We start from the raw sequence: 21,412 nt of genomic DNA on the forward strand, positions 1-21,412 counted from the left end.
ACTACCCAAAGCAGTCTACAGATTTAATGCAATTCCTAAAAAAATACTAATAGCATTTTTCACAGAGCCAGAACAAAAAATCCTAAAATTTATATGGAACCACAAAAGACCCTAAATAGCCAAAGCAATCTTGAAAAAGAAAAAACTGGAGGTATCAAAATTTCAGGCTTCAAGTTACATTACAAAGCTGTAGTAATCAAAACGGTATGGTACTGGCATAAAAATAGCTCAATGGAACAGAATCAAAAACCCAGAAATAAACCCACAATTAAATGGTCAATTAATTTTTAACAAAAGAGGCAAGAATATACAATGGGGAAAAGACAGTCTCTTCAAGAAATGGTGTTGGGAAAACTGGACCACTTTCTTACACCATCCACAAAAATAAAATGGATTAAGAACCTAAATGTGAGATCTGAAACTACAAGTCCTAGAAGAGAGCACAAGTAGTAATCTCTGACATCAACTACCGCAACATTTTTCTAGATTATGTCTCCTAAGGCAAGGGAAACAAAAACAAAAAAATAAATTATTGGGACTACATCAAAATAAAAAGATGCACAGCAAAGGAAACAATCATCAAAACTGAATGGCGGCCTACTGAATGGGAGAAGGTATTTGCAAAGGACACATCCAATAAAGGGTTAGTATCAAAATAGATGGAAGAACTGATACAGCTCAACACCCAAGAAACAAATAATCCAATTAAAACAATGGGCAGAAGACATGAACAGACATTTCTCCAAAGAAGACATACAGATGGCCAACAGACACATGAAAAGATTTCCCTCACTTATCAGGGAAATGCAAATCAAAACTATAATGAGATTCCTTACACCTGTCAGAATGGCTAAAAATCAAAAACACAAGTGTTGGCAAGGATGTGGAGAAAAAGGAACACTTGTGCACTGTAGGTGGGAATGCAAACTGGTGGAGTCACTCTGGAAAACAGTATGGAGGTTCCTCAAAAAGTTAAAAATAGAACTACCATATAACCAATAATCACACTACTGGGTATTTACCCCAAAAATACAAAACCCTAATTCAAAGTGCTATATGCACCCCTGTTTATTGCAGCAATATTATAGTAGCCAAATTATGGAAGCAGCTCAAGTGTCCATCAATAGATGAATGGATAAAGAAGTGGTATACATACACAAAGAAATATTCAGCCATAAAAAAGAAAAATCTTCTCATTTGCAACAACATGGATGGATCTAGAGAGTATAATGCTAAGCGGAATAAGTCAGAGAAAGAAAAATACCATGTGATTTTACCCATATGTGGAACTTAACAAATGAGCAAAGGAAAAAAAGACAAACCAAGAAATAAGACTCTTGACTATAGAGAACAAACTGCTGGTTACCAGAGGGGAGGTGGGTGGGGGGATGGGTTAAATAGGTGATGGGGATTAAGGAGTGCACTTATGATGAGCACTGAGTGATGTATAGAATTGTTGAATCACTATATTGTACATCTGAAACTAATATAACACTGTATGTTAACTATAAGGCATTAAAATAAATAAATATGACTGCTTCGATCAGTGAGCCCGTCTTGGGTGTTTAGGACTGCACTAGGTTCAGTATAGAATCATAAGCCACTTGAAAACACTTTTAATTTCTATTCCAGTGATAACAGCTAATAAATGGTAACCCTTGGCCAAGGTTTTGTGGAAAGAAGGACTGCAAGTTTCTCATTAATGATGACATTGCAATTGAAAGTTCTGTTTCCGTGAACCAAAACACCCCACTTCAGTGCAGGGTTCTACAAGTAAACAGACACTTAGCTGGCCTTGAGGCTTTTGCACAGGAACAGCTAACTTGCAGGTCAAGTACTGGGGTCAGTATTTTATTCAATGTAATTACTAAGACATTTTATGTATGTACTTCTCTATAAAAAGAATTAGTTATCTTGAATTATTAAAGGTGGCATCTCTTGTTTTGACATGTAGAAGTGTAGTTTATACATTTAATGTAAAATCAATACAGAGTGAGAACTGATGTATTTCTGCTAATTGAAATTTTAAGGCTTGGGTTTAGTTTTTTAATTTATTTGGGGGGGGTGTTATTTTTTTTTTTTAAACTGCCTTTCAGAATGCTTTTGGAAAGCAGTATCAAGTCCAAGTTGGGACTTGAATTCCTGATCCTGAGATCAAGACCTGAGCTAGGATCAAGAGTCAGACACTTAACTGAGCCACCTAGGCACCCTAAGAAGCAATATTAAGCATATTAAGAAAGAATAGAATAGTAATATCAGTATTAAGAAAGAATGTAGACTGCATTGAGATTTTAGTTGGTAGGAAAAGTGAGAAATAATGAATCCTATGTAACAAGTCAAACTTCAAGAAATACAGCTTACAGAATTATACCTTTTCATCCAGAACGGTTTGACTACCAGGTTCCTGTGAAAATTCCTTGTCCATAAAGGTCATATTCTTTGTAAAGGACATAGGCTTTGAGACGGTTTGGTAATGGAAGGAAGGACATGAAGACCGGGCAGCGCAGACGTAAGCGCCCCATACACTGCCGGATCTTCAGGCGGCACAGATGTCTGAGGGGTCGAGGGTTTGCTAAAACGAGAGAAACACACATTATCTGAAGGAAAAAGAATTGCTTCATTTGTTAGTGATGTTAGGGTTTAGTCAGCAAATGTGTGTTAAACTTAAGCCACCCAAATTTGCATCTGCGGTGTCTAAATGGAAAAGGTAACAGGGAAACAGCCTTCCCTTCTCCTTGCAGTCCTTCGTGTCGACGTGATTTCAGAACCAGGCCAAGCTAGGAGTCCAAAGACTGGCATCAGTTGTGGGTCTGAAGTCCTTAAATCTACGTGAATTAACCATCCCCTCGCCTTGCCCTGTACCTCAGGGTTAGGCTTAGAACTAAAGATCACCACCCTGTGGAGAAACTAGATAAAAGAAATTCTTCTTGACTGATGTGCTACTACTGTGAAAGAATGTGGTTTGAAGGGCCATTTGATATTCTCTGCAGGCTTTGATTTTACTTTTTCTTGTCCCTGTTTTCATTGCCATTTCATAGCTTCTAATTCCTGTATCTGCAGTGTTCCATACGATTAGGAGAAAGGTATTACCTGCCATATAATATGTGATTACCTAACAGAGTTTATCTACTGGGAAATGGTGAAAAGTACAAGTTAAATGATAAATAGTAACTGTTTCTAGATAGGAATAGTATTTTCCTTGGTTTAAGGAAAGCTTTTAACCAGAAAAGAATGTTTTACAAAGCAAATAAGAATGTAAATACCTAGTAGTATTTTTGGTAAGAATCTTCTACAGGAAAGGATACTCACTCAAGATCAAATGGATTTCTGACCAGAGCCCCTGTTTTTGGAGCACAGCTTTCAACTTTGAACAGATTCGAACTTGATCGACGTAATCAAGCATCACTCGAACAACTTCCCCAGAGAGATGTTGCAGCCATGACAATGTTATTACTTCACAGAACTGAGAAGGAAAATTGGAACTATGAAAGTAAATGAGAAACTTAAGAATCTGTGGGGTTTCGAGCACTCAACTCACAGTCAGGAACCAAGGTCTCAAGTCCCTCATTTATAAACTAAGGCATTGAACAGGGAATTATTTTTTTTTTAAGATTCATTTATTTGGGGGGGGGGGCAGAGGGAGAGAGAATCCTTAAGCAGAATCCCCACTGAGCACAGAGCCTGATGTGGGGCTCAATCCCAGGACCCTGAGATCATGACCTGAGCTGAAATCAAGAGTCAGCTGCTTAACTGACTGAGCCACCCAGGTGCCCCAAGGAAATTATTTCTTAGCTCTAACATTTGGAAAAATATTTACTACTGTATCTTCAGAACTATGTAAGATGTAACCAGGGTGTGAAAGAGATAGTTACCTAATACCTGTTGTCCCCTTTGGTTGGCCACATGGCTATCTGGAATAAAGATCACCTTTCCAGCTTCCTTGCACCTAGACGTGGGCCACCTAACTAAGTTCTAGCCAGTGAGATGAGAGTGGAAGTGTGAGCAACCCCCAGAATGCACTTAAAGAAGAGCAACGTGTGAGCTGCTGCTTTCTGCCTGCCTCCTGGCGGGCTGGAGTGTGGCTGCAAGTTTCTCTTGTGATCGTGGAGCTGTCCAGTTAGAAGGCTGTTTATCTCTGGCCTTTACTTATATGAGTGGGGAATGAGCCATCTTACTAAAGCCACTCTCATTTTGGGTTTTCTATCATTCATGCCTGGGATAAGATAGTTTCTGTCTGTAGGTAATTTACACACTCCTAGCCATCTCCTACATTAATTATAACCTAAAAATAATATACAATATTAAACCATATGTTGCCTTTCACTTTTTAGAATTGATTCAAAGTGCTTTCTCCATTTCACTGTTTTATTTTTGTTTTGATTTTAATATGAACTCAGGTATTTCTAGTGCATCTACTACCTAGTAGTAGGTAGTACTACTACTACTGTGCTAAGCACAGATCTCTAAGCTGAGGAAAGTGGTGAGCAGGAGTTTACACTGATGTATTTGTGGAGGAGACACAATCAGAAAATGTTAAGATAATTTCAGAAAGTGATAAGTGCTATAAAAGAAATGGGCAGCATAATAAGATTAGGGATGACAACTACCTTAGATAAGGTAGACGGGAAAGGAAGGGCCTCTTTGAGGAGGTAACACTTGAAACCTGAAAAGTGGCAGCTTTTTGAAAAGTTGGGAGTGTGCTCTAGTTGGGGGAAATAGAAGTGACCAGTTAGGGGGGAAATAGGAGACTGGTGTGATGAAAGCCAGGAGGAAAATGTCTCAAGAAGAAGGAGGTGGTCGAGTCTAAGATGGTAGAGGAGTAGGAGACCTTAGTTTCATCTAGTCCCAGGAATTCAGCTAGATAGCTAACAAATCATTCTGAACACCTGTGAACTCAACCAGAGACCTAAGAAAAGAATAACTGCAACTCTACAAATAGAAAAGTGACCACTTTCTGCAAGAATGACAAGACGGAAAAACTCACCTCAAAGAAAAGAACAAGAGGCAGGACCAACTGCCAGGGTCCTAATCAGCATGGACAGAAGTAAGAACTCTATTGAAACTAGAGTTGAGAATAGTATAAAGAATTCTAGCTGGGCTTGAAAAAAAAGCATAGGAGATACTACAGAATCCGTTTCTGGAGAAATAAGAGAACTAAAATCTAATCAAGTCATCATCAAAAAGGCTATTAATGAGATGCAATAAAAAATGGAGGCTCTATCTGCTAGGATAAATGAGGCAGAAGAGAGAATTAGTGATATAGAATACAAAATGATGGAGAATAAAGAAGCTGAGAAAAAGATAAACAACTACTGGATCATGAAGGGGGAATTCTAGAGATAAGTGATACCATAAAGTGAAACAATATTACAATAATTGGGATCCCAGAAGAAGAGGAAAGAGAGAAAGAGGTGCAGAAGGTATATTGGAACAAATTATAGCAGAGAACTTTCCTAATCTGGGGAAGGAAACAGGCATTCAAGTCCAGGAGGCACAGAGAACCCCCCTCAAAATCAATAAAAATAGGTCAACACAGGGGCACCTGGGTGGCTCAGTTGGTTAAGCGACTGCCTTTGGCTCAGGTCATGATCCTGGAGTCCCAGGATCGAGTCCCGCATCGGGCTCCCTGCTCGGCAGGGAGTCTCCTTCTCCCTCTGACCCTCCCCCATCTCATGCTCTCTCTCTCTATCTCATTCTCTCTCTCAAATAAATAAAAATCTTTAAAAAAAAAAAATAGGTCAACACCCTGACATATAATAGTGAAATTTGCAATTCTCAGAGACAAAGAGAAAATCCTGAAAGCAGCTCTGGACAAGAGGCCTGTAACCTACAAGGGTACAAACATTAGACTGGCAGTGGACCTATCCACAAACCTGGCAGGCCAGAAAGGACTGGCATATATTCAGGGTGCTAAATGAGAAAAATATGCAGCCAAAATTACTTAATTGAGCTAGATGTCATTCAAAATAGAAGGAGAGAGAAAAAGCTTCCAGGACAAACAGAAACTAAAAGAATTTGTGATCATTAAACCAGCCCTGCAAGGAATATTGAAGGGGATCCTTTAAGTGAAAAGAGAGCCCAAAAGTAACACAGACCAGAAAGGAACAGAGACAATATACAGAAACAGAGACTTTATGGGTAATACAATAGCACTAAATTCATATCTTTCAGTAGTTACTGTGAATGTAAATGGGCTAAATGCTCCAATCAAAAGACACAGGCTATCAGATTGGATAAAAAAGCAAGACCCATCAATATGCTGTCTGCAAGAGACTCATTTTAGACCCAAAGACACCTCCAGATTGAAAGTGAGGGGGTGGAAAACCACTGATCATGCTAATGGACTTCAAAAGAAAGCTGGGGTAGCAATCCTTATATCAGACAAATTAGATTTTAAACCAAAGACTATATTAAGAGATGAGGAAGGATACTATATCATAATTAAAGGGTCTATCGAACAAGATCTAACAATTGTAAATATTTATACCCCTAACATGGGAGCAGACATTATTATATAAACCAATTAATAACAAAATTAAAGAAACACATTGATAATAATATAATAATATCAGGGGACTTTAACACCCCCCTCACTGCAATGGACAGATCATCTAAGCAGAAGATGAACAAGGAAACAAGAGCTCTGAAATGACACACCGGACCAGACGGACTTCACAGATACATTCAGATCATTCCATCCTAAAGCAACAGAATACACATTCTTCTTGAGTGCACATGGAACATTCTCCAGAACAGATCACATACTGGGTCACAAATAGAGTCTCAACCAGTACCAAAAGATTGGGATCATTCCCTGCATATTTTCGGACTACAATGCTTTGGAACTGGAACTCAATCACAAGAGGAAATTTGGAAAGAACTCAAATACAGGGATGCCTGGGTGGCTTGGTTAAGCATCTGCCTTTGGCTCAGGTCATGATTCCAGAGTCCTCATGCAGCGGGGAGCCTGCTTCTACCTCTGCCTGCCACTCCCCTTGCTTGTGTGTGTGCGCACACGCATGCGTGCTCTCTCTCTGGCAAATAAAAATCTTAAAAAAAAAAAAGAACTCAAATACATGGAGGCTAAAGAGCATCCTACTAAAGAATGAATGGGTCAACCAGGAAATTAAAGAAGAATTTAAAAAATTCATGGAAACAAATGAAAACAAAAACCAACTGTTCAAAACCTTTGGGATGCAGCAAAGGTGGTCCTAAGAGAGAAGTATAGAGCAATACAAGCCTTTCTCAAGGAACAAGAAAGGTTTCAAATACACAACCTAATCTTACACCTAAAGGAGATGGAGAAAGAACAGCAAATAAAGCCTACACCCAGCAGGAGAAGAGAATTTATAAAGATTAGAGCAGAAATCAATGAAAGAGAAACCAAAAGAACAGTAGAACAGATGAAAAAAACTAGGAGCTGGTTCCTTGAAAGAATTAGTAAGATTGATAAACCCCTGGACAGAGTTATCAAAAAGAAAAGAGAAAAGACCCAAATAAATATAATCATAAATGAAAGAGGAGAGATCACATCCAACACCAAAGAAATACATTATAAGAACATATTATGAGCAACTTTATGCCAACAAATTAGGCAATCTGGAAGATGGATGCATTCCTAGAGACGTATATGGAAACAGGAAGAAATAGAAAACCTGAACAGACTCATAACAAGCAAGGAAATTGAAGCAGTAATCAAAAATCTCCCAACAAACCAGAGCCCAGGGCTGGATGGCTTCCCAGGGGAATTCTACCAAACATTTAAAGAAGAATTAATATCTATTCTTCTGAAACTGATTTAAAATAATAGAAATGGAAGGAAAACGTCCAAACTCTTTTTATGAGGGCAGCATTACCTTGATCCCAAAACCAGACAAAGACCCCACCACAAAGGAGAATTACAGACCAATATCCCTGATGAACATGGATGCAAAAATTCTCACGAAAATACTAGCCAATAGGATCCAACAGTACATTAAAAGATTATTCACCACGACCAACAGGGATTTATTCCTGGGCTGCAAGGTTGGTTCAACATCTGCAAATCAATGTGATACACTACATTAATAAAAGAAAGGACAAGAACCCTATGATCCTCTCAATAAATGCAGAAAAAGCATTTGACAAAGTACAGCATCCTTTCTTGATTAAAATTCTTCACAGTGTAGGGACACCTGGGTGGCTCAGTCAGTTAAGCATCTGCCTTTGGCTCAGGTCATGATCCCAGGGTCCTGGGATCGAGTCCCACATTGGGCTCCCTCCTCAGCAGGAGGTCTGCTTCTCCCTCTGCCTGCTGCTCCCACTGCTTGTGTATGCTCTCTCTCTGACAAAAAAAAAAAAAAAAATTCTTCACAGTGTAGGGATAGAGGGAACATACCTCTGTATCATAAAAGCCATCTACAAAAAGCCCACAGAGAATATCATTCTCAATGGAGAAAAACTGAGAGCTTTCCCCCTAAGGTCAGGAACATGGCAGGTATGTCCACTATCACCACTGCTATTCAACATAGTATTAGAAGTCCTAGCCACAGCAGTCAGAAAACAAAAAGAAATAAAAGGCATCCAAATCGGCAAAGAAGAAGTCAAACTCTTACTCTTTGCAGATGATATGATACTCTATGTGGAAAACCCAAAAGACTCCACCCTAAAATTGCTAGAACTCATACAGGAATTCAGCAAAGTGGCAGGATATAAAATCAATGCACAGAAATCATTTGTATTCTATATACTAACAGTGAGACAGAAGAAAGAGAAATTAAGGCGTCAATCCCATTTATAATTACACCAAAACCATAAGATACCTAGGAATAAATCTAACCAAAGTGTCAAAGGATCTGTACTCAGAAAACTATAGAATACTCATGAAAGAAATCGAAAAATGTTCCATGCTCATGGATTAGAAGAACAAATATTGTTAAAATGTCTATGCTACCTAACAAACAATGAATCATGGAACACTACATCAAAAACTAATGATGTAATGTATGGTGATTAACATAACAACAAAAAATTTTTAAAAATGTCTATGGTATCTGGTCAACTAATCTTTGACAAAGCAGGAAAGAATATCCAATGGAAAAAAGACAGTCTCTTCAACAAATGGGGCTGGGAAAATTGGACAGCCACATCCAGAAGAATGAAACTGGACCATTTTTTTACACCATACACAAAAATAAACTTAAAATGGATGAAGACCTAAATGTAGACAGGAATCCATCAAAATCCTAGAGGAGAACACAGGCAGCAACTTCTGTGACCTTGGCCACAGCAACTTCTTCCTAGAAACATCACCAAAGGCAAGGGAAACAAAGGCAAAAATGAACTATTGGGACCTCATCAAGATAAAAATCTTTGGCACAGCAAAGGAAACAGTTGAGAAAACCAAAAGACAACCAACAGAATGGGAGAAGATATTTGCAAATGACCTATCAGATAAAGGGCTAGTATCCAAAATCTATAAAGAACTTATCAAACTCAACACCCAAAGAACAAATTATCCAGTCAAGAAATGGGCAGAAGACATGAACAGACATTTCTGCAAAGAAGACATCCAAATGGCCTACAGACACATGAAAAAGTTTCAACATCACTCGGCATCAGGGAAATCCAAATCAAAACCTCAATGAGATACCACCTCACACCAGTCAGAATGGCTAAAATTAACAAGTCAGGAAACGACAGATGTTGGCGGGGATGCGGAGAAAGGGGAACCCTCCTACACTGTTGGTGGGAATGCAAGCTGGTGCAGCCACTCTGGAAAACAGTAAGGAGGTTCTTCAAAAAGTTGAAAATAGAGCTACCATACGATCCAGCAATTGCACTACTGGGTATTTACCCCAAAGATACAAAAGTAGGGATCCGAAGGGGTACATGCACCCTGATGTTTATAGCAGCAATGTCCACAATAGCCAAACTATGGAAAGAGCCCAGATGTCCATTGACAGATGAATGGATAAAGAATATGTGAGATATATATATATATATATTTATATACATACACACACACAATGGGATACTACTCAGTCATCAAAAATTTGAAATCTTGCCATTTGTAAACAATGTGGATGGAACTAGAGGGTATTATGCTAAGTGAAATAAGTCAATCAGAGAAAGACAACTATCGTATAATCTCATATGTGGAATTTAAGAAGCAAAACAGAGGATCATAGGGGAAGAGAGAAAAAAATAAAACAAGACAAAATCAGAGAGGGAGACAAACCATAAGAGACTCTTAATCATAGGAAACAAACAGGGTTGCTAGGGGGTGGGGGGATGGGGTAACTGGGTGATGGACATTAAGGAGGGCACCTGATGTAATGAGCACTGGGTATTATATAAGACTGATGAATCACTGACCTCTACCTCTGAAACTAATAATTCATTATATGTTAATTAATTGAATTTAAATTAAAAAAATAAGTAGAGGTGGTCAACTATTTATTGTGATACCTTTTTCATCAAAAAGGTGACCAAAGAGGGGCACCTAGGTGGCTCAGTCAGTTGAGCATCTGCCTTCGGCTCAGGTCATGATCTCAGGGTCCTGGGATTGAGCCCTGTGTCGGGCTCCCTGCTCAGTGGGGAGTCTGCTTCTCCCTCTGCCCTTCCCCCTTCTCGAGCTCTCTCTCTCTCTCTCTCAAATAAATAAATCTTAAAAAAAAAAAAGGTGACCAAAGAGACCTATTTAATCAAATTTTAGAGCTAAAAGAGATAGCCAAGAACCAAGGGGTATGGGTATATCAGTACCCCAGAAACGTTTTAGCTAGGTTACTCACCCCTTCAAAGAAAAAGCGTCATTAGTTTATAAGACCGCATTTTTAAAACCTTACTCAGATGCTACTTCATTTGTGAAATTCCCCAGGTAAAGTTAAATCACTTTCCCTCTGAGCGGTTTCTGTACCTTTTACATCTCTTTATCATGTCTATTTTACATATTAAAATCTTTCCAACTATGAGCTTCTGGAAAGAATGGATGGAGCCTTATCTATTGCTGTAGTTCAGGGCCACCAATAATGACTATATAAGTTGATACAGTACTGTGCACTTACCATAGTATCTTTGATAACTGTAGATGTCCAGCCTTCAAAAGTACAGCAAGGATGAACTTTGTCTCCATGAGGACAATCAAAGCATCGCTCTACGTCATACCCGTAATTCAACAGCATCCTGAGCATTACTTCATCTTTCAGTGTGTATTGCAGTGCTGATGGGAAATGTAAAGGGTTGACTCTGCAGAAATAATTGACGTTGGCCCCATGCCGTAGCAGCAGACTTATCAGCTCATAGTTGCCCATCCGTAGGGCTATCTGGAGGCAGTTAACTGGGTCTTGGTTAGGCAGAGCTCCAGCACTCAGAAGCAGCTTAACTGAAGAGAGGTCACCATTTGATACGGCAAAATACAAAGCTGACTTCCTGTGGTCATCATAGTGTTTGCGAATTCTCTGATCTAGCATGAAATTTACATCAAATCCCGCCTGGATGAGGAGTCCCAGGCATTCGGGGTGTGCCCCTGCTGCTGCACAGTGGACGGGACTGATGCCACTCCGCTTAATGGCAGCAAGATCCGTCACTGGAACCAAAATCTTTAGGGCTCTGAGAAAGAATTTCAAAGTGCATTTAAAACATTGTTTTTGTTAAGACACAGCATTAACCTGTTTACAATGGTTTTATACTAGTACCAGATGGTATTCGTATCAGGTGGCATTAGGACCCCCCAACCAAAAAGTACATAATCCCTGTATCCAAAAGCTCAGATACTTAGTAAAGTTAAATGAAACTACTGTCTAGATACAAAACTCGGAATTAGCCTAATCAGTGAGACCTGGGGTTCCCCATATTGCCCAAGGACCTGGTAATAAAGTAGTTTTATGTCTCATTCATGGCTACAGAGGATGCCTGCCTTCACCACTTTCTAGCTGGTGGAGAGTTTCCTATCTTTAGAAGGGTTGTTGGAATTCTAGGATCAGAGATGAAGTAATACAAAGTTCCCAGAAGCTGCCCCGAAAACCCCCCATAGCTCTTACTATTTCTATCAGCACTAATGTCAGTGAACTTACAACAAGTGGCCTCTGTCAGCTGCCACATGAATGGGCAGGTGGCCTGAATTCTTGGGGATGTTGGCATCAGCTCCATGCTCTAGTAGAAGAGCCACAGAGTCTGGATTTCCTCCACTAGCGGCCTCAAGTAAGATGGAAGAAGAGTCTGAGGCCTGACCAAGAGCATTAGCTCCTAAAAGGAGAAAAAGTCTTGTTATGCAAAAAAAGTCTTTTCCACTGTATTGCTTATGCATTCTTAATATATCAGCACTACCCAGAAGCAATTATTAAGAAGCCACTTTAGCAAAGCACCGCAAATCAAAGAAATAAAAAATGTACCTCCTGCTCTCAGCCAGTTTATAATGTAGTTGGGAAAGGAAGAAATGGTGCAAACAGTCTCTAACTTATGAGTAAGTTGGCTTTCAGAGGAATTTTATAAGTTATTTGTTTGGAACTTGAAGATTCCAGGAGAAATAATTTTATACAAGGTGATTTTATTTCCAGACCCACCTATAAAAGCCCACTTACCCCATACTTATATATAGGATGGTACCAACAATCCTGTTGGACAGTAGCACCCGGCCATCTGTTGATGTCATGGTGGAGAATGGCATTTCTCCTGTTTTAACATGTTCTTAGCGGGCTGTTCATAGCAAGACACACTGTAGTTGGTTGTAACTCTAAGCTGGGGACTTAGAGCTAACAGGATACATTGTAGCGCCCACAGGTCGCTGAGTGCCATGTGATGGTGTGGATGGTAAGAGTACAAGTATAGGCAAAGTGTCCTCAGTTCCAGATTTTGAGGGGAACTGGATGGTGAAGGAAGGAGAAAGGTGTTTTGGGTCAGTTGCAGAAGGCCTCTCAGTTAAATGGGTTTTGAGGAAAGAGTAGCCTTTGAAAGGACAAAGGGCAAGGGGAGCATCCTGGGCACATTCACAGCACATATAAAACAGAGGTAGTGGCTTTAAATTAGTGGAAGCTCCACAGTCATCAGAATATATTGGCTGCCCAAGAACCCCATTCCTAGAATGCATGAAGAAAGGTCTAATAAGCCTCCATGGAAAGAGTGGTCATTATATACAAGTTCCTCTACGTGCATAATTTCCAAACTTCCCATCAACCCTAACAAGTAGATGCCAGTATCTCCATTCTAAAGATGAAAAAACTGAGGTTCGTGGAGGTTAGGTGACTTCCCCAGAGATGCACAGCTGGTAAGCAAGGTAGTCAGGATTCACATGCAGGTGGGCCAGACCCAGGGCCTGTTTCTATGAGGCCCTGTTGCCACTCTAGGAATGCAGGGTGGTGAAGTAGTGTGACTCGGAGTGAGACAGACGTGGGTTCAAATCTTGGCTCTGCCATTTCCTAGCTGTGTCACTTTGTGCAAATTACTTCATAAGGGAGTTACCTCAGGGAAATACCTCATTGAGGTCAACTGAAGCTGGTTTCTTTTAAGAGTTAAGGATTTAAAACCAGGTGCCTCTCCTCTTTCGTTGCTTTTTTTTTTGTATAGATGAAGGATCCAATGTTTACATGACTTTAGACAGCTCTGATACTGCTTATTTAAAACATCTTACTTAAAACGTCTTATGGCCAATGATTGAAAACTACAACAGCCTCCCCTGTATGATGGGAAAGTTCCAGGTAAGTCTTAAAAAGCAGAAAGTTGTTCTTAAAAACAGGAGACCCTGTAGTCTAGAATATTGGAGACCAAGACCATATATTGTTAAAGAAAGAAATAAGGCTTCTGGACAGGAAGGAGAATAAAGAAAGTAAATCTAATATTGGGACTTTATTAAATCTTGGTAAAGATTTGCTTCTTTGACAAAAAGCGCTAGATCGTACATTGCTTCATCAATGGAGGGTCTCCTCAAAGACAATAAATGCCAAAGTTCTCTGAGCCAAGGTCTCTGCCAGTTAAATCAGGATCTCGAATTGGCGGCAGGGGAGGGTGTGTTTAAAGGAAGTCCTCTAACTGGTATCATCCCTAGCTCTCTTTCCTTTAGGTGTAAAATGAGGACAGTGCCTACTTCATAGGGTTTTAGAAGATCACATGAAGCAGCATAGGTAGCTTAATGGATGGTACTTAGAAAGTACTCAATAAATCTAAGTTGCCTTCCCCTTCTCTCAGCTGTGGTTATTACCGGAGAGAGAACTGGGACCCAGAGAGAAGCAACCAGGAAGCAGTTCCTAACAACGGAAACATTTCATAACACACTGGACTGCCCCATGACTTAGCTTAGCAGAGACAACCCATAGGGGGTGATGTGGGGTCTTCTGTTCTGTGAATCTAGAAAAGCACAACACATAAAAAATTAAACTAAACAACAAAAAAAACCCAGCCATCCTCTGCATGGTTGGGGAACATTATATAAAAGAGTAACCTGCATCCTAGTAATCTTACGGAAATTACTTCACATCGAAGGAGAAATATTCAATCTCTATTTTAGGCCTTTATTAGCCAGTATTAAGACATGCTTTCATCAAATATTTACGTTAGGCTTAAATAAAATGTTAACTTCTATTATTCTGAAGCTCTCCATGAAAAGGAGGACGCTTGCATCATGTTACCCCTTGGGGGTGTGCTGACAGTATAGAAAATCTTGCCTTTCTGCAGTAACATTTCCATGATTTCAGTGTGTCCACTTTGGGCAGCAAGAGCCAGAGGAGTGAATCCGTAGGAGCTCTGTGGGTCAGGGTGTGCCCCAGAAACCAACATCAGCTTCACTATGTCCTGCCTGCCCAGTCTGGCTGCTTCGTGGAGAGCTGTCCTTCCGTTGGTACACCGCAGATTCACGTCTGCCCCAGAGCTGATCAGCAAGGCGGCCATCTCATAGGAGTTGCGCAGAACAGCTGGGAAATTAGAGGTGAAACAGGCATCATGTTGACTGGGAAATTATGGCCACAGTAGCTTATTAGCCAGTGCCCCTCGGGCTTCTTAAGGAGCTCTTCCTACCTACTCCCATGCACCAGCATTTTGTGTTTAGGAAACAGATTGTAAAATGAGGCTTATATCCAATAATATTAATAGTGTTTTACATCGATAGCCCATTGGCTTTTCTGTAAGCCATGAACAATTATTGTCTCCTGCCTGCTCATGTGGCTGAAAAACATAAACATATAAAATTTTCATTTATCATTTTTATGTTCTTCCCTCAAGAAAATGGGAACTTAAGTACCCAATATAGTCTTAGAAGTGCTTTTAAGTGCTTTAAACAAAGAAAAACAAAACCAGCAATAATTAGGAAATTATTTTTTATTTTTTTAGAGAGAGACAGAGAGAGCGTGCCCGAGCAGAGAGGCAGAGGGAGAGGGAGAGAGAGAATCCCAAGCAGGCTCCATGCTCAGCTCATAGTCCAACTTGGGGCTCAGTCTCATGACCCCAAGATCATGACCTGAGCCGAAATCAAGAGTCGGACGTTTAACTTACTGAGCCACCCAGGCGCCCCAGGAAATTATTTTTAACCTCATGTTTTGTTAAAATTTTCTAACTGGCTTTTCTGCATTTATGCTGTTATCATTCACATTTGGATGATAATCTTTAAGTCCTTCAAGATTCTGTGCCTGGGTGGCCCAGTCAGTTAAGCGACTGACTCTTGGTTTCGGCTCGGGTCATGATCTCAGGGTCCTGGGATCAAGCCCCATGTCTGGCCCCATGCTCAGCTCGGAGTCTGCTTGAACTTCTCTCTCTCTCTCTCCCTCTGCCCCTCTGGCTGATGTGCAGGCGCTATCTCTGTCTCTCAAATAAATCTTTCAAAAATATGTATCCATCTCCCTATCCATTTGTTAATTATTGGCACCCACTGTGTGTGAGGAGTCTTGCTAGGTGCCAGATGTTGAATCAGTATGAATTCTCTTCGTAACCATTTATAATGTGCCATGGAAAGTGCTTTAGGACTAGAAATACAGAGTGCCAAGTGTGTTGAGTCTTTCTTAACTCATTGAGCTGGCATTAGTGTACACTTTGATTCTGGAAACTCATATCCTTTGTTTTAGGAAATCATTTTCTTGACTTATTCATTGATGATATATCACCTCCATCTTCTCTGTTCTCTTTCTAGCATTTCTGAGATTCACATGTTGCTCCTCTTAGAGAGTTTCTTTTTCTTTCCTATTTCCCATTTCTTCTTCTGGAAGTTTTCCTAAACTTTATCTCCCAGCATTTGTTTTGAGTTTTATACTTTAGCTAACATTTTTTATTTTCAAGAATATTTTTGTTGTTTTGTTCAATTTTTTTGCAATGTCCTGTTATTTCATTACTTTTCACTAATTTCTCTAACTTGATCATAATTTCCCCCTACATTTTATTTTCCCTCAATAGTCTGTCACGTCCAAGTTGCTTATCTCTGTTGAAGACTTTTCTCAGAGAGTCCTTGTCGGTCTGCTCATGATGAAATAGTTGGGGACTGAAAAGCTGAATGGGGATCCTAAATGTTTAGAGTAGCTCTTGGACTGTGTTCCTCACTGTGTATTGATGTGCCTGGGCCATTTTTTGGGGAGCCCCCAATTTCAGTCTCTTTAGTTCTTTCTTTTGGGGTATATCAAATTCCCCAGAGAAGCCTCCTCTTGGAATGTAGAGTTCTGGCTGTGGGCTTTCTGGAATCCTGGTGGAAGAGGAGGGCTGGGAGGTCTCAGCCTGTGTTTGCTTAATTTCTCCAGTGTTTTCAGTCTGGTACCCCCACCATTGCCGAGCATCCCCCCAGTTCAGAGAGTCAGAATTCGGGTGCGGTGGGAGAAGAGATCTGTAGCTCTGGCTACTTGTTCCTTAATAGTGTTCTAGCAATCCTCCTATATTAGCTGCCTGTCCTTCACCTGGGCTCCACGAGATAACCATCACCAACAACTTTTGGGCCTTTTGATATAATTGTGTTGCTTTCCCCATGAGCAAGTTAAGATTTGGCTTTCTTGTCACCGACTACTCATCCACCTGCTCTCCAGGCTTTAAAAAACTATGTTGCTGTCGCCTCCTCTCCTATTCTTCTCACTCTTTTGTATCTTACCTCTTTAAAACAATTTCTTAACTATAATTGTAGTGAAGACTCAGGAGAGAGCAAAATCAGCCATTTGTATTCAATCAGCCATCGGCTGTCTCTTCTTACTCTGCTCACCTCTTATATTTCTTACACCCGAATTCACTGGCTAAGGCACTGTGCAAAATGATTAGCTCATTGGCAGAGAGTTTGCACCAGGCCACCCCATGGGCCAGTCTATAGAAAGCTTCAGGACGGTCAGGTACCCATGTCTGGTCAGTTGGAACCAGAAAGATAGCCCTGCAAATATGCACAAAAAGCTGCCTTGCCATTTGCCACGACATGGACGGAGCTAGAGAGTACTATGCTCAGAGAAATCAGGGGAAGACAAGTACCATATGATTTCACTCATACGTGGAATTTCAGAAACAAAACAAATGAGCAAAGGAGTGGGGGGAAGGAGAGAGAAAGAGGCAAACGAAGAAACAGATGCTTAATAGAGAACACACAGATGGTTACCAGAGGGGAGGGCGGAGGGGAGATGGATGAAATGGGGGATGGGGAGGAAGGGGTGCACTTGTCATGATGAGCACCGCGTGATGTACGGAAGTGTTGAATCACTATGTTGTTCACCTGAAACTAATATAGCACTGTATATTAACCGGAATTAAAATAAAAACTAAAAAAAAAAAAAAAGTTGTCTTTGAAACGTGTGGGCATGGAGGACACTCAGAATCACAGACTGTTTTCCAGAGACAAGGTATCAGTTTACCTGTAAGAAGAGGCGAATTGCCTTCAGAATTCTTGGCATTCGGATTGCAGCCACTGAGAAGAAGAAAATGGGCATTTTCCAAGAGGCAAGTGCTGACAGCCAAAAAAAGTGGCGTTTCACCGTTGTGCGTGGTTTGCTCCCACATGCTAGGTTTTGAAGCTGAAATAAATCCATTAGCCCACACAGGTTAACATAAATAAGTTTTACATTTATTTCTCAGAAGCATCAGGAAGAATTGTAAAGGGAATTTACCTTTCAGGGTTATTTCCAAAATGTCCTTATTTAACTGCACTGCAGCCTTATGCAGAGGAAGCCAGCCTATCGCATCTGCTTCATCAAAAGCAGAATGGTGCTTGGTCAAGTGTGACAGTGCATCTCCCTTACCTATTGACAAGTCAAATGGGAACAGATTCACATTTGGCGCGCGCACACACACACACACACACACAAGGCAGCCCATGCTTCTGAAGTCCACCATCGAGCTTAGTGCATGAGATGACAGAGTTCTAGCCCCACGCTTTATGAGAGACACGTTACAATGGCATGGGACGAGAAGCAGTAAGACCTTTCACTTGTGCTCCCTATCCCCCGGGGCCTGTGGCTGCCCCCTTGGGTTGTCACATAGCTCAGTCTGCCCAGGAGCCCAGCAGCGCTCTGCTAAGTTGTGCTGTGGTACTTTCTCGCAGGTCTGGAGAATTAGCGGTGGGCCCCACAGTGTTGAGCATTTGGGAGAACCTGCTTCTGGGCGTCCTGAACTTAGCGGAGTAGTGGCGCCTTGTCAACATCCCACCAAACCAGGAGCTGGAGGGGATAGAATAGGAAGAGTACTTAACTGCCTCTATTGTTTCAATGATCTTCTTGTAGTCCGAGCTCAAAAAGGAATGGAAGCTGCATAGAAAACAAATATATATGTAAGCCCCAAACTGAGGGAAAAACGAAGGCATTTGATAAAAACACAAATGGTAGAGGCAATTGACATTAGCCAAGGATGAACTTTTATATGAGGCAGTTACTGAGGCTTCATGGAAATACTTCCACAGTATAATGTGACCAGAAACGCGCTCCAGGAAAACTGCTCTCCCCTGTCTGTCTTTCTGGGGTGGGGGAGGGGGGCATTCATTATTCCATCTGTCTTAAGCAGCGTTTCCTAATTCCTTCAAGTGCCTGACCAAGTCAGCAAGCCTTCCTACGTACCATATAACTCTTGCGAGTCTAACAACTGACATTTATACCTACAGTTAATTTTAATTTTTCTGAAACATTTCAATCATCAAAATCTTATGCCTTTCAGCCTAAAATCATGACTTAATTACTGAATGAACTTAAAAATTTTTCATCACAAGGTTAATAGAACAGATAATCTAAGAAACCCAATTTCTTTACAAAACTTTAAAGATGACTTTAAAGATTATTCCTAAATGTAACACAAACGTGTAGGAATAGTGTGGTAAAGAAAGTCTAAATAGCTTCAGACTTTGAAGCTAGACTGCCTGCCTCTCACTAGCCCTGGGACCCTGGGTAACACTTACCTGTCTCCTCATCTCTATGTGGGGATAATAGGACTTAACCACATAGGTAATGAGAATCAAATTTAAATGAGTCAAAATTTGTGAAATGCTTAAAATAGTGTGGCACAAAGTGATCAGTCCATGAGTTTGTTACTTTAAAAAAAAAAAACAGTTTTAGTGTACTTCAACATCTCTACATTTAATTATAAAATCTCTTGGAGTTAAAACACATTTATCCAGTTTTACGTCCAGCAGGCAAAAAGAGGTCACCATCCCAAGCAAACAGGGTTTATCACCCCTGAAAAACAATAGTAGCTACTTGGGGGTGAGGCTGCAGATCAGCCAGAGAGCATCTGAGCAGGTGTGCCTGGCTGTGGATGGTCCACCTCTAGCGCGATCCTTTTACACCACGGAGCGACCTGTGGGGTCCTTTCCTAGTGTTGTCATTACAGAACTCTGAATATACACCCTTCAAAAAGGGTTAGTCTCTTCTGGGTTTAAGTTTACATAATTCCTCCTTTTGATTTGAATAAAGACTGGACCTTACCCCATCTTCCCACTGAGGTTGAGGATAATTTTCTATGTGTATTGGTTGGATTTATGCATTCCCTTGGCTCCCCAAAGACAAGATGCATTAGGGTTCTCTAGTGTTTCATATCCTTGTGCATTTTTTCTCATTTCCAGCCTGCAAGTTCTCAGCCAGAGTTGCTGCTAACCTCCTTCAACCGTTTACTCCCTAATTACATTCTGAATTATTTCCAAATTTCCCTGTCTGGCTGGTGAGACATCAAGTCTCATAGATATTTAAATGACAGCTCCTTGGATTTTGACCCTCTCTCCTGTTTTTATCACAACACCGGAACTGTGCTAATGACACGTCTCAACTGTTGAATACTCACACTACATCGCCACTGAGATACCGTTACCTCTCATCTGCAGATGCCTGCTGTGTAGTCCTCAGCTGGTGAATGTCCTGTAAGCTCTGCTGGATGATGAGCTGGGTATCAAAGTCCTCCTCTGTGTCTTCATCACTGGTGTAATTATCCATGTGGAACGCTGACAGATCTAAAGTCAGAATGAATTAAAAATATTTTTCCAGTTGTGAAAACAAGATATTCAAATACTTAAAATTACAAACAAAATTCAGAGAACTACAAAACTGATAGGATTAAGAAAATGCAAAATTTAGAAAAAATATTCATTAAAATTTTTCCCATAAATTTAAAATAGTTTTCTGAACTGCCACAAATTCAACATAAATTTGAAGTTTCCATGAGTAGCTATTTTTTAAAGCCTATTCAGGAAAAACAACCTTTCATATAAAACTTAGGTCAGTGCCATTTTAACCATGAAAATAAGGACATTTTTTTCTCAGTCATTGTAGCACGCACCCAAAAGAACATCTTTATGCTGAAAATAACAGTAAATACTAAAAACAAACATATTATAGGACTATATGTACTCTTATAATACAACATGTAACAGTAACAGTGGTAGTAGAAAACAATGTATTTTATTAGGCAATATCTCAATGATTTTAAAAGAACATTTCTGTTTTAGCATAGAATAGGTTTGATCACATACCAAAGACTTTTTACCTTCTGTTATATCCTTTAGGAGAGCATGGAAGTTTTCACTGTCAAAGATTAGCACATCAGAATTTTCATTTATATTTAGGATCTCCACTCCCCCGTAGGGACCATTCCATTAATAGCTTTACTATAAATACCTGATCATAAGACAGTCTGGCATATTCTCCTTGTTTTTTTTACATGTGGTTTAGCTCTCTTTGGAAACATGATCTTTTATCTTCACAGCTGTATTCATCAAACTTAAAGGACTAAACATTTTATTCCTGGTATAAAATGCTTTTGCAGGGGGTTGGCTGTGTGAAGTGAATCCATTCTCTGAAGTCTCATGCACATAGCCACTGCAGACCAGAATCAATTTTCCACTTGAGAGGCCATGTTTCTCTGACCAATTTATCAAAGGGACTGTCCCAACCACCCTGATTCACTGGGTAGCTGCACCTACATTTTCTCTGGGTTACAGAGCTGCAGCCTAAAGTGTCCTGGGAATCCCAAGGAAGGAATTAATTCCACACAGGTAATAAAATTTTGACTATAGTTTTGT

General features: G+C 40.2%; 1 protein-coding gene across 2 annotated transcripts; it reads right to left on the bottom strand.

Annotated features, from left to right (window-relative positions):
- Positions 1-443: 443 nt before the first annotated feature.
- Positions 444-20,958, bottom strand: ASB14 (ankyrin repeat and SOCS box containing 14). 2 transcript variants are annotated; one of them, XM_081819783.1, is made up of 10 exons: positions 20,878-20,958; positions 20,206-20,335; positions 18,604-18,659; positions 18,024-18,155; positions 17,772-17,930; positions 14,637-14,882; positions 12,054-12,225; positions 11,046-11,589; positions 3,310-3,463; positions 444-2,572 (listed from the first exon to the last, which is right to left on the bottom strand). In XM_081819783.1, exons 2-10 carry the CDS (start codon positions 20,325-20,327, stop codon positions 2,394-2,396), a joined length of 1,764 nt encoding a protein of 587 aa, XP_081675909.1. In that variant the 5' UTR covers positions 20,328-20,335; positions 20,878-20,958; the 3' UTR covers positions 444-2,393. The 2 variants fall into 2 exon arrangements, with proteins under 2 accessions (XP_081675909.1, XP_081675905.1); XM_081819779.1 differs by having other exon boundaries at positions 20,864-20,958.
- Positions 20,959-21,412: the final 454 nt, after the last annotated feature.

The sequence above is a fragment of the Leptonychotes weddellii genome, chromosome 1, assembly GCF_054177405.1.
Source record: "Leptonychotes weddellii isolate Sample4059 chromosome 1, ASM5417740v2, whole genome shotgun sequence".
Classification (NCBI taxonomy): Eukaryota; Metazoa; Chordata; class Mammalia; order Carnivora; family Phocidae; genus Leptonychotes; species Leptonychotes weddellii.